We start from the raw sequence: 14167 nt of genomic DNA, 5'->3' as shown, positions 1-14167 counted from the left end.
TTTTTACCATAAAAACAGCAGTACTGTTTTTCCATTTACAGTAATATACACTACATTTTGAGGTGAAATCATTGCAACTTACCATATTTTTTTTACATTTTAGTTTAAAAAAAATCTACTAATAAAATGCATAAAAAAATTGTGTAATAATAGTATTCACTGTTAGAAGCGGCCCTCTGGGGCCGAACATAACTGCGATGTGGCCCTCAGTGAAAACAACATTGACACTTATGTTCTAGATGTTTGTGGTTTACAAGTATTTTTGTATTTTTTTTTTGTATATATTGTTTTTCAAATCACCTGACATGTATACTGTGTATATGTACATAATGTATCCATTTTTTAACGTATTTTTTTATATACATGTTACAGGTTATATATATTTTATTATTGAATGTATCAAATGTGCTGAATATTTAATGGACCACAATGGAAACAAGCCTTTTGGCTTTTTGTGCCATCCATTTGCCTTTTTAAAGCTTTACATGGATTCAATTATTTAAGATGTCAATCAATCAATCAATCAATCAATCAAGATGCAATGTGTTTTTTGCAGACCGCAGTATAGGTAAAAAAGCTGAGGAGGCTGGAGCTGTTCTGCTGACGTTAAACCTGCTCAAGAACAACATCCAACATGCGAAGAGGGCTGCAGCATGCCTCTTAGTCATCCAAGTGTTTGCTCAATCAGGTAAAAACATCAAATACTCAAACTCTATACTCTGTTAACTAGGATTAGGCGTTGTTTGTATTTGGAGAATTCCGGTTCCGATTTCCAACAATTCTCGTTGTCAATTCTTTTAAGAAGCAGGGTCAACAATTTCCTAGGAATCGCTCACTGGACTATTTTCAAGCAGTATATACAAAACCCCAAAACCAGTGAAGTTGGCACGATGTGAAATTCGTAAATAAAAACAGAATAAAATGATTTGCGAATCCTTTTCAACTTATATTCAATTGAATAGACTGCAAAAAAAAGATATTTCATGTTCAAACTGAGAAACTGATTTTTTTTTGTGCAAATAATCATTAACTTAGAATTTAATGGCAGCAACACATTGCAAAAAAAAATGGCCAGGGGAATTTTTAGCACTGTGTTACATGGCCTTTCCTTTTAACAACACTCAGTAAACGTTTGGGAACTGAGGAGACACATTTTTTTAGCTTCTCAGGTGGAATTCTTTCCCATTCTTGCTTGATGTACAGCTTAAGTTGTTCAACAATATTTTAGGCTTCACATTGTGCCACACATTTTCAATGGGAGACAGGTCTGGACTACAGGCAGGCCAGTCTAGTACCCGCACTATTTTACTACGAAGTCACGCTGTTGTAACACATGGTTTGGCATTGTCTTGTTGAAATAAGCAGGGGCGTCCATGATAACGTTGCTTGGATGGCAACATATGTTGCTCCAAAAGCTGTATGTACCTTTCAGCATTGATGGTGCCTTTCATTTCATTTTTTTCATTTATTTATTTATTTCAGGCAATGACATAAAAAAGTACAAAGTTGACAACACATAATAATATACATTAATATAGTGCAAAAGGTAATGCATAGTATGTGATGCATGATTGTCCAGTTTTGCCTGAAAGGGAGTGGGAAGAAGATCATTTATCTAATCCCACCCCCAGTTCTCCTTTCAGTGATTATTCACATGAGTTTCACTCTTACTTTGTTCAAGGATTATAATACACATGTTGTTTCATAGTGGCATTACCACAGGTAACAATCATTATTACACTGTAACAATCATTTGTATCAACAATGTAGGAAGAATGAATATACCAACAATGGTAATAGACAACATAGCAATAATGGTAATAGACAACATAGCAACAATGATAATAGACAACATAGCAATAATGGTAATAGACAACATAGCAATAATGGTAATAGACAACATAGCAATAATGGTAATAGACAACATAGCAACAATGGTAATAGACAACATAGCAATAATGGTAATAGACAACATAGCAATAATGGTAATATACAACATAGCAACAATGGTAATAGACAACATAGCAATAATGGTAATAGACAACATAGCAATAATGGTAATAGACAACATAGCAATAATGGTAATAGACAACATAGCAATAATGGTAATAGACAACATAGCAATAATGGTAATAGACAACATAGCAATAATGGTAATAGACAACATAGCAATAATGGTAATAGACAACATAGCAATAATGGTAATAGACAACATAGCAATAATGGTAATAGACAACATAGCAATAATGGTAATAGACAACATAGCAATAATGGTAATAGACAACATAGCAATAATGGTAATAGACAACATAGCAATAATGGTAATAGACAACATAGCAACAATGGTAATAGACAACATAGCACTAATGGTAAGGAAACATTGAGCACATGTTAACACTTTGAGACAGAGTACAACAGCAGGTCAAATTAAAGACCCGCATCTCTATATTTGAACCAGACCCCATGTTTGTATAATAGTTTCAATCCATTAATAGTTTGCCATTGCTTGTGTTGTAAGTCCACTTTGTTCCATAGTTTTACTCCGCATACAGACACACAAAAACATAGTTTTACTCCACATACAGACACACAAAAACATAGTTTTACTCCGCATACAGACACACAAAAACATAGTTTTACTCCACATACAGACACACAAAAACATAGTTTTACTCCGCATACAAACACACAAAAACATAGTTTTACTCCGCATACAGACACACAAAAACATAGTTTTACTCTGCATACAGACACACAAAAACATAGTTTTACTCCACATACAGACACACAAAAACATAGTTTTACTCCGCATACAGACACACAAAAACATAGTTTTACTCCGCATACAGACACACAAAAACATAGTTTTACTCCGCATACAGACACACAAAAACATAGTTTTACTCCGCATACAGACACACAAAAACATAGTTTTACTCCGCATACAGACACACAAAAACATAGTTTTACTCCACATACAGACACACAAAAACATAGTTTTACTCTGCATACAGACACACAAAAACATAGTTTTACTCCACATACAGACACACAAAAACATAGTTTTACTCCGCATACAGACACACAAAAACATAGTTTTACTCCGCATACAGACACACAAAAACATAGTTTTACTCCGCATACAGACACACAAAAACATAGTTTTACTCCGCATACAGACACACAAAAACATAGTTTTACTCCGCATACAGACACACAAAAACATAGTTTTACTCCACATACAGACACACAAAAACATAGTTTTACTCCACATACAGACACACAAAAACATAGTTTTACTCCGCATACAAACACACAAAAACATAGTTTTACTCCGCATACAGACACACAAAAACATAGTTTTACTCCGCATACAGACACACAAAAACATAGTTTTACTCCGCATACAGACACACAAAAACATAGTTTTACTCCGCATACAGACACACAAAAACATAGTTTTACTCCGCATACAGACACACAAAAACATAGTTTTACTCCGCATACAGACACACAAAAACATAGTTTTACTCCGCATACAGACACACAAAAACATAGTTTTACTCCGCATACAGACACACAAAAACATAGTTTTACTCCACATACAGACACACAAAAACATAGTTTTACTCCACATACAGACACACAAAAACATAGTTTTACTCCGCATACAAACACACAAAAACATAGTTTTACTCCGCATACAGACACACAAAAACATAGTTTTACTCCACATACAGACACACAAAAACATAGTTTTACTCCGCATACAAACACACAAAAACATAGTTTTACTCCGCATACAGACACACAAAAACATAGTTTTACTCTGCATACAGACACACAAAAACATAGTTTTACTCCGCATACAGACACACAAAAACATAGTTTTACTCCGCATACAGACACACAAAAACATAGTTTTACTCCGCATACAGACACACAAAAACATAGTTTTACTCCGCATACAGACACACAAAAACATAGTTTTACTCCGCATACAGACACACAAAAACATAGTTTTACTCCGCATACAGACACACAAAAACATAGTTTTACCTCGCATACAGACACACAAAAACATAGTTTTACTCCGCATACAGACACACAAAAACATAGTTTTACTCCGCATACAGACACACAAAAACATAGTTTTACTCCGCATACAGACACACAAAAACATAGTTTTACTCCGCATACAGACACACAAAAACATAGTTTTAGTCCGCATACAGACACACAAAAACATAGTTTTACTCTGCATACAGACACACAAAAACATAGTTTTACTCCGCATACAGACACACAAAAACATAGTTTTACTCCGCATACAGACACACAAAAACATAGTTTTACTCCACATACAGACACACAAAAACATAGTTTTACTCCGCATACAGACACACAAAAACATAGTTTTACTCCGCATACAGACACACAAAAACATAGTTTTACTCCGCATACAGACACACAAAAACATAGTTTTACTGCGCATACAGACACACAAAAAGGTTTAGGAGTGGTTTGAGCTCTCGGCAATAAGAAATATCCAAAGCCTCTCAAGTTATGAGCCTGCACTCGTCTTATAAAAAAACGTTGTAGATTAGGCAGCAATAATTTGTTAAATGCTTTATATAAGATTATTAATGTATTATATTTAACAAGGTCATCAAATTTGAGCAACTTTGATTGCATAAACAGATTATGAGTATGTTGTAAATAAGCAACGTTGTGAATGATCCGCACTGCTCTTGTCTGTAATATGATCAGAGGATGAATTGTGTTGTGGTAAGTATTCCCCCAGACTTCAACACAGTATGTAAGGTATGGCAGTACCAAGGTGCAGTATAGAGTATATAAGGTATGGCAGTACCAAGGTGCAGTATAAAGTACGGAGTGCATTTTCATTGAGGTATAGTTTTGCTTTGTTTATAATTGAGAGGCTTTTAGAGATTTTTGTTTTAATGTGTCTGACATGAGCTTTCCATGATAGTTTACTATCAATTATTACTCCCAAAAATGTATTCTCATTTACCATTTCAATTTGAGTACCATCAATACTTATTTTCTGTTCAGACGTTATGTTGCGATTTCCAAACATCACTATCTTAGTTTTATTTATATTCAAAGATCATTTATTTGTATCCATCCAATTTTTTTTACTATGTTTAGTTCTGTGTTTACTGTATTTATGAGCTCATTATAGTCATCACTACTGTAGAATATATTTGTGTCATCTGCAAATAGTATACATTTCAGTACTTTGGATGTATCATTAATATATACATTAAACAGTGTTGGCCCCAACACGGAGCCTTGGGGGACACCACAAGCAATGCCAAGAGTATCAGATAAAAATTGACCCATTTTAACAAACTGTATCCTCCCTGTTAAATAACTTTTTAACCAGTCACCAGCCAGCCCCCTAAATCCGTATCTTCCCATTGTATCTAGTAGAATTGTGTAAGTTACCCATGCCTTGGGCACTAATACACCCCCATACCATCACACATGCTGCCTTTTCAACTTTGCGCCTATAACAGTCCGAATGATTATTTTTCTCTTTGTTCGGGAGCACACGACGTCCACAGTTTCCAAAAACAATTTCAAATGTGGACTTGTCAGACCACAGAACACTTTTCCACTTTGCATGAGCTCGGGCCCAGCGAAGCCGGCAGCGTTTCTGGGTGTTGTTGATAAATGGCTTTGGCTTTGCATAGGAGAGTTTTAACTTGCACTTACAGATGTAGCGACAAACTGTAGTTACTGACAGTGGTTTTCTGAAGTGTTCCTGAGCCCATGTGGTGATATCCGGAGTACCACCTGAGGGATCTAAGTTAGCCGCTTACGTGCAGTGATTTTTCCAGATTCTCTCAACCTATTGAAAATATTACGGACCGAAGATGGTGAAATCCCTAAATTCCTTGCAATAGCTGGTTGAGAAATGTTGTTCTTAAACAATTTTCTCACGCATTTGTTGACAAAGTGGTGACCCTCGCCCCGTCCTTGTTTGTGAATGACTGAGCATTTCATGGAAGCTGATTTTATAACCCAATCATGGCACCCACCTGTTCCCAGTTAGCCTGCTCACCTGTGGGATGTTCCAAATAAGGGTAATGATGAGCATTCCTCAACTTTCTCAGTCTTTTTTGCCACTTGTGCCAGCTATTTTAAAACATGTTGCAGGCATCAAATTCCAAATGAGCTAATATTTGCAAAAAATAACGTTTTCCATTTCGAATGTTAAGTATCTTGTCTTTGCAGTCTATTCGATTGAATATATGTTGAAAAGGATGAGCAAATCATTGTATTCTATTTTTATTTACTTGACTGTGTGACAACTGTGTGTCGCAGAGGACACACACTGCTTTTGGGTTTTGTAGTTGCTTATTGTGAGCTTATTCTTTTCTTTTCTTTTCTTTTTGTGTGTAAATGTGTATGATTGTTAAATATGTCTAATCTGTACTATTAACTGGTCACACAAAATGTTTGATGGTTTGATGGTTGATTATATGACCGAAATAAACTTATTTCATTCTTATTCTGAGCATATAAAATAGGAATCGACATTTATAAAATGGAAGATTCTTGTATGACTTCAGTGCTCTAAGAAAATGTTGAGGTGTTAGGGGATGTTAGCTTTGTTTAGCTTTCCTAAAAACTATTCTGACAAATGTATTTGTTAGCATTCTTACTTATTGTGTTACAGTTTCCACAGCAACTCTAATCGGCTCAAACCAAGGGCAGGATGTCATTTACCGCCTTATGCCTCGTTATACCACCAAAAATCTGCAAACAGTCAAGTATGTACCGAGAATGCATGCGTTATGCACTAACTGAACCTTTTCAAACCCCAGCACTGGGGGCAGCTTCATTGCTTCTGTGTTATAGTATAGCAATTGCTACAAATGCTTGTGTAAATAAACTTGTATACTTGCATGAAAACACAAGAATGATTCTAGCCAAATGGACAAAGAGTTTGAAAGCCAACATTAAACAATACCATTGGGAGAAGTATTTGTTTTCTGCTGTTAAAACTCTCTGATTGAGCCTCATCATGTATACAGTACTTACACAGTTGCATAGATATGTACAGTAAAATATGGAACAAAGCATTTTACACAAAGTCTTGTCATGACTCACATAATCTCATTAAAGTGAATGAATTGAAATTACAATTGGTGTAAGCAATCAAGACCATAAAGAAAGCAGCAAACATGACATCATACTGTATATTGTGTGTTTAGGAGTGGGACTAAGTTATTTTTATGTTTTTGCAGGGCATCCATTAATGCATTTGCTGCTCTGCTTTGCTCAAGTAAGTTCATTTACTATCTTATGGTTTGCTCGATTTACACATTTCAAATCATTAAACAACAATCAGTCATAGTTTCTGTGCCATAACATGCATTATTCACCTATTATTCCACACATACATAATTCAGTATATGTGTGAGATATCATGGTGTTGTCAATAGGAGTGGATACCTTTCACATTTGAACTGATACTGTACAATTTGGGAATCGATACCAGTACTCAACAGTGTATTTTTGTGCGTGTTCATGTGTTAATAAATTAATTTTTTCAATTAAAGCTGCGAGCAAAATTGAACGGGCCCTTGGCAAGTTGGCTGGCACGCATGATGCTTGCGGTCACATCCTTTTCCATAAACTGACCCATAACCAAAATGGCAGGAAGATTAGAGCATGTGTAAGGAAGTTACATAGTTTACATTTTTCTACCACAAAGGGGCAATATTGGCACCGATGCAGTACTGCACTTGGATTGCACCCAATACTCCCACCCACCATAAACACAATTCAGGAAGGTTAGAGCATGTGTTTTTACTGTTATAGTGTTTCGCCACAAGGGGCCTATAAAGGCGCCACAGTAGTCAGGCAGTTGTGTCTCACCCAACACCCTGACTCGCCATCAAAGATTTCAGGAACATTTAAGCATGTGGACGGAATTAATGACAGTTATTATTTTTCACCATAATGGCGCCGCAGTCCTGAAGCAGTTGCCTCTCACCCAACACCCAGACCCACCATCAAAAAATTCAGAATGATTCTAAAATGTATTAAGAAATGATTGCTGTTATCGTTTTTCACAACAAAAGGATAATAATAGTGCCGCAGTACCAGGCCCGGCCCTAACCAATCTGGCGCCATAGGCAAGGTTTTAGGTGGCGCCCCCCCCACCTTTTTTTTTTTTTACTTACAACTATACCGAATATATAAAGGGGTGGAAAAGTGACTATTACCTGCAGGGCAAACATTAGCTAACCAGAAGGCAATAACAATGTAAACAAAAAACACCTGCTTAAAAGATCTAATACAAATGTCCCTGAGGAATGGAAGGTGGGAGTACTGGAATGACCTAACGTTACATTATTATTTTCCATAACAATTTAGCCCCCTCCACAATATTAACCCGACGTTAAAACAGAACTAGCTATTTATTGATTAGCAATTGCCGAATCATGTAACATTAGCTTAATGCTAAAAAGCCAGGTTACTATCACATTCTGTAACAGACAAATAATTTCATGTAGGCTAACGTTACCTACCTGCTACCTCTGTCTTTTCTCGTTTCTCCTCCTCTTCTTTTCTCTTTTTTCTTCCCTGGGCACCTGACAGTTTTGGCCGTTTTGACATCTTGTGTTGATTTTTTTGATGTGGTGACGTCCAAAAAGAGTCATGATACGGGAAGGGAGGGGGCGCACCGTGCGGGGTCGTAATGTTGTAACAAATAATATTTCTATTAAATAGGCTTTACTTTGCATTTTAATTAACGAGGGATTATTTTTTGTATTTAGAAATAATAGTACCAACTTTTTTTTTTTTTTTTTTTTTTCTCCAACATTTGTGGCACTGGCGTGGCGCCCCCTGATGTACGGCGCCCTTAGCATTTGCCTATACGGCCTATGCCACGGGCCAGCCCTGCGCAGTACTCAAGTAGTTGTGTCCCACCCAACACCCCGATCCACCATCAAAAATGTCATGAAGATTGGAGCATGTGTAAGGAAGTTATGAAAGTTATAATTTTTCACCACAAGGGGGCGGTAATGGCGCCGCAGTAGGGATGCAGTTGCGTGCCATCAAACACCCTGACCCACTATTAAACATTTCAGGAAAATTGCAGCATTTGGGAGGAAGATATGACAGTTTTACTATTCCGCCACAAGGAGGTGATAAAGGTGGCGCAGTGGTCATGCAGTTGCATCCCACCCAAAACCCCAGCCCACCATCCAAAATTTCAGGAAGCCCGGAGCATTTCGAAGGAAGTTATGAAAGTTAAAATACTACACCACGAATGGGCAATAAAGGCAGCGCAGTGGTAATGCAGTTGTGTCCCACCCGACACCCTAACCCACCCAACATCCTAATCCACCATCCAAAATTTCAGAAAGATCGGCGCATGTGCAAGGAAGTTCTGACTGTTATCATTTTCCAGCACAAGAGGACGATGGCAGTTAATGTCCATGCGTGATCAGACCCGGTCCTTAAAGTCTCACGTCAGTAAGGAAGACCATCCGATTATTGAAAGTGCAGAAATTACCTTTTGAATGGCCAAGGCTTCCCAATGCCCGGTAGAAACATTTTGTAGTTTTTACGCTTTTATTGTGCACTTTGGACAAGGATTAGCGGCACTAGCCATGTGTTTTGAGTAACTTTCATCACCACACAACATAGCAGATAATATTGTGAGATCAACAGGCTGACAGTGTTTTATGGCCGGCACAATAAAGAGACTGTGCGGGTGGACGAGAGAAAAGTAGCAGATGCCATAGCTACACACAAAGGTTCAACTTCTACAGCAGGGGTCCCCAAAATCTGGCCCGCAGGTAGTCCCGAGTAAAAAAATTGAATACATTTTTATTTTTGTTATTATTTTTTTAATCTGTCCTTTTTCCCCGCATCCATCAATCCATTTTCTATTTTCTACCACTTGTTACTGAGTGTCCTAGCCGCTCAGGCAAATCATAATGTCTAAAAATGCATTTTTCCATCAATAACGTGGCGTCATTACTCTCGCGCCGCAAAGTCGGGCCAGAACGCGGCAAGTGTGCGCTCTTTCATTCAATTATTGTTTTAACCCAATGCGGCCCCGGGTCAAAAAGTTTGGGGACCCCTGTTCTACAGAGTCTGTATCTCTCCAATGCTAAACCCTGGACATAGTTAAACAAAACATTGAACTATTATCTTTATAATTACCTTACATACCATCAGCATACAATGAAGTTTGATCAGCTCTATTTTTTTGGTTTACATCAAAACAGTGTGAAAATGGGGTTAGTATACAGGTGTATGAGTTGTTGCCTTGTCTGAGCTCTTACATTTTGAATGACAGAAGTAACAGAAATACTCTCAGTAATAGTAATAATAATGCATATATAATAAGTAGTAGCTGTGTATACCGTTCAGATATGTTTCTTGAGATTAGAGAGTGTGAGTGTGTGTCTTTTAGACTTACAGTTAGACAAACTTTATTGATCCACAAGGGAAATTGTTCCACACAGTAGCTCAGTTACAAAGGATGGAAAGGATAAGGATGGAAATAAAATGTATAAAGTAGACTAAAAATGTACCATGGGGCGGTATAGCTCGGTTGGTAGAGCGGCCGTGCCAGCAAATTGAGGGTTGCTGGTTCGATCCCCGCTTCCGCCATCCTAGTCACTGCCGTTGTGTCCTTGGGCAAGACACTTTACCCACCTGCTCCCAGTGCCACCCACACTGCTTTAAATGGAACTTAGATATTGGCTTTCACTATGTAAAGCGCTTTGAGTCACTTAAGAAAAAGCGTTATATAAATATAATTCACTTCACTTCACTACCATAGTAGCAATATAATATACAGGTAAAAGCCAGTAAATTAGAATATTTTGAAAAACTTGATTTATTTCAGTAATTGCATTCAAAAGGTGTAACTTGTACATTATATTTATTCATTGCACACAGACTGATGCATTCAAATGTTTATTTCATTTAATTTTGATGATTTGAAGTGGCAACAAATGAAATCCAAAATTCCGTGTGTCACAAAATTAGAATATTACTTAAGGCTAATACAAAAAAGGGATTTTTAGAAATGTTGGCCAACTGAAAAGTATGACAATGAAAAATATGAGCATGTACAATACTCAATACTTGGTTGGAGCTCCTTTTGCCTCAATTACTGCGTTAATGCGGCGTGGCATGGAGTCGATGAGTTTCTGGCACTGCTCAGGTGTTATGAGAGCCCAGGTTGCTCTGATAGTGGCCTTCAACTCTTCTGCGTTTTTGGGTCTGGCATTCTGCATCTTCCTTTTCACAATACCCCACAGATTTTCTATGGGGCTAAGGTCAGGGGAGTTGGCGGGCCAATTTAGAACAGAAATACCATGGTCCGTAAACCAGGCACGGGTAGATTTTGCGCTGTGTGCAGGCGCCAAGTCCTGTTGGAACTTGAAATCTCCATCTCCATAGAGCAGGTCAGCAGCAGGAAGCATGAAGTGCTCTAAAACTTGCTGGTAGACGGCTGCGTTGACCCTGGATCTCAGGAAACAGAGTGGACCGACACCAGCAGATGACATGGCACCCCAAACCATCACTGATGGTGGAAACTTTACACTAGACTTCAGGCAACGTGGATCCTGTGCCTCTCCTGTCTTCCTCCAGACTCTGGGACCTCGATTTCCAAAGGAAATGCAAAATTTGCATGGTTGGGTGATGGTTTGGGGTGCCATGTCATCTGCTGGTGTCGGTCCACTCTGTTTCCTGAGATCCAGGGTCAACGCAGCCGTCTACCAGCAAGTTTTAGAGCACTTCATGCTTCCTGCTGCTGACCTGCTCTATGGAGATGGAGATTTCAAGTTCCAACAGGACTTGGCGCCTGCACACAGCGCAAAATCTACCCGTGCCTGGTTTACGGACCATGGTATTTCTGTTCTAAATTGGCCCGCCAACTCCCCTGACCTTAGCCCCATAGAAAATCTGTGGGGTATTGTGAAAAGGAAGATGCAGAATGCCAGACCCAAAAACGCAGAAGAGTTGAAGGCCACTATCAGAGCAACCTGGGCTCTCATAACACCTGAGCAGTGCCAGAAACTCATCGACTCCATGCCACGCCGCATTAACGCAGTAATTGAGGCAAAAGGAGCTCCAACCAAGTATTGAGTATTGTACATGCTCATATTTTTCATTTTCATACTTTTCAGTTGGCCAACATTTCTAAAAATCCCTTTTTTGTATTAGCCTTAAGTAATATTCTAATTTTGTGACACACGGAATTTTGGATTTTCATTTGTTGCCACTTCAAATCATCAAAATTAAATGAAATAAACATTTGAATGCATCAGTCTGTGTGCAATGAATAAATATAATGTACAAGTTACACCTTTTGAATGCAATTACTGAAATAAATCAAGTTTTTCAAAATATTCTAATTTACTGGCTTTTACCTGTATATGTAATATTTACATATTATAAATACAGTATATAATATATACTGATATATTATATTATGGTATACTATATTATATTTAGAGGCCGTGCCTGTTGCCAACTGACGAGTGACGTCAGCAATGGAGAGAAGCATTAGCTGCAGTCCGCAGGAATAACTACAACTATGACATGTTGCCTTTGGCAGCTCTTGTTGAATGCTAGTTGTTAGAGTAAATAAATATCTCTCCTGAATCGCTGCCTGTCCACAAATAGGATGTTTACATTTTTACATCACATCATTGAATTGTTGTTCTTTATTCCCCCATAGTAGTTGTTGTGTGACTGTCATAGTCAATCCTCCACAGACACAAGCGCAGCTGCCAGTTCCTCTTTAGTACTCCGATTAAACATGTGTTTATACCTTGAACGCATCATTGGAATAGCACGCAACTAGAGATGTCACGGTATGAACATTTCTTATCACGGCTATTGTGACCAAAATTATCATGGTTATCGTTATTATCACAGTATTTTCAAATGTGCTCAAAATGTTTTAAAAGTAGTTATACCAAAATATTTTTAAGTATATCTACTGAGCCATATGGAGACAATTGATACTACTGTCAAGACTTGGTCCATGGGTTTAGTTTTTCCAGAAAGCAACAGAAAGTTGGCTCGGGCGAGACGGGAATGTGAGTACATGATTGTTTATTACTATCAAAAAAAGTACAAACGAAAAACACGCACAGTGGCGGAGAACAAACTATGAAACCAAAAGACTATAGCATTAATAAACAAAAACTTACTTGGCTTGGACTAAAATAGCAGCATGAAAGATGGACATGAAAAACAAGTGTCAGGAATATGTAGAGCATAAATGTGGGATGTCGCCAGAAAGACAAACTGAAAACAATGAACTTAAATACTACAGACATGATTAACGAAAACAGGTGCGTGACTCAAAACGTGAAACAGGTGCGTGACGTGACAAGTGAAAACTAATGGGTTGCTATGGTGACAAACAAGAGTGCACAATGAGTCCAAACGTGAAACAGGTGAAACTAATGGGTAACCATGGAAACAAGACAAGGGAGTGAAAAGCCAGAAACTAAAGAGTCCAATAACTAAACAAAACAAAACATGACTAATACAAAACATGGTCACACAGACATGACAACTACTAGCAATGTGTTTCTGTATCATGTTATGTTCAGCGGAAAACATTACTTAAAAGAACTACAAACTATATTGGTTGAAATTATTTGATCAGATTTTCAAGGTTAAACTTGCAGGCGCTTACGTGTTGGTTGAAAAGCCCACCTTGACTTACTTTCTGAACTTATTATTCTGGGTTTTGAATGGGTTTCCGTGCTTTTTTACAGTTGAAGTTGCGATAACTCTTCTTACTTAGTTGTGATGGCCGATTTGTTCTGTCAACTTGACAACAATAGTCCTTCTGACTAAAAGTCAAAATGACTTTTAACAGTGCTGCGTCCCTGTATCAGCTGGTATGACTCCGGATTATTTTATTTTGAAGGTATACCATATAATTTATTTTGTATCTGTGCATAACTTCCTGTCCAACATGAGCAGGTTTTAGCTAAATTAAATAAATTTGTTATGGCGACCGGCAAATATAGAAGCTCTGCATAGATTTAGTGCAGGCAGTTGAAAGAGACACATTGACTTGAATAAAAACGGAAAGAGCTGGCCGCTGTGACAATGATGTTCCGCTGCCGTT

The 14167-nt window shown here is 37.8% G+C and overlaps 1 protein-coding gene across 1 annotated transcript in view; it reads left to right on the top strand.

The window, feature by feature from the left end:
• The window catches only part of agbl1 (AGBL carboxypeptidase 1), a 115676-nt gene that overhangs the window by 16945 nt on the left and 84564 nt on the right, over nucleotides 1–14167 (top strand). Inside the window, exons 4-6 of the mRNA XM_072913866.1 lie at nucleotides 557–688; nucleotides 6710–6803; nucleotides 7281–7318. Of these exons, the coding sequence (XP_072769967.1) occupies nucleotides 557–688; nucleotides 6710–6803; nucleotides 7281–7318 (264 nt within the window). The remainder of the gene's footprint in view (nucleotides 1–556; nucleotides 689–6709; nucleotides 6804–7280; nucleotides 7319–14167) is intronic.

The sequence above is a fragment of the Nerophis lumbriciformis genome, linkage group LG09, assembly GCF_033978685.3.
Source record: "Nerophis lumbriciformis linkage group LG09, RoL_Nlum_v2.1, whole genome shotgun sequence".
In the NCBI taxonomy this organism is placed as follows: Eukaryota; Metazoa; Chordata; class Actinopteri; order Syngnathiformes; family Syngnathidae; genus Nerophis; species Nerophis lumbriciformis.
The sequence above is the reverse complement of the archived record's forward strand: the minus strand, read 5'-3'. Positions and strand labels throughout refer to the sequence as shown.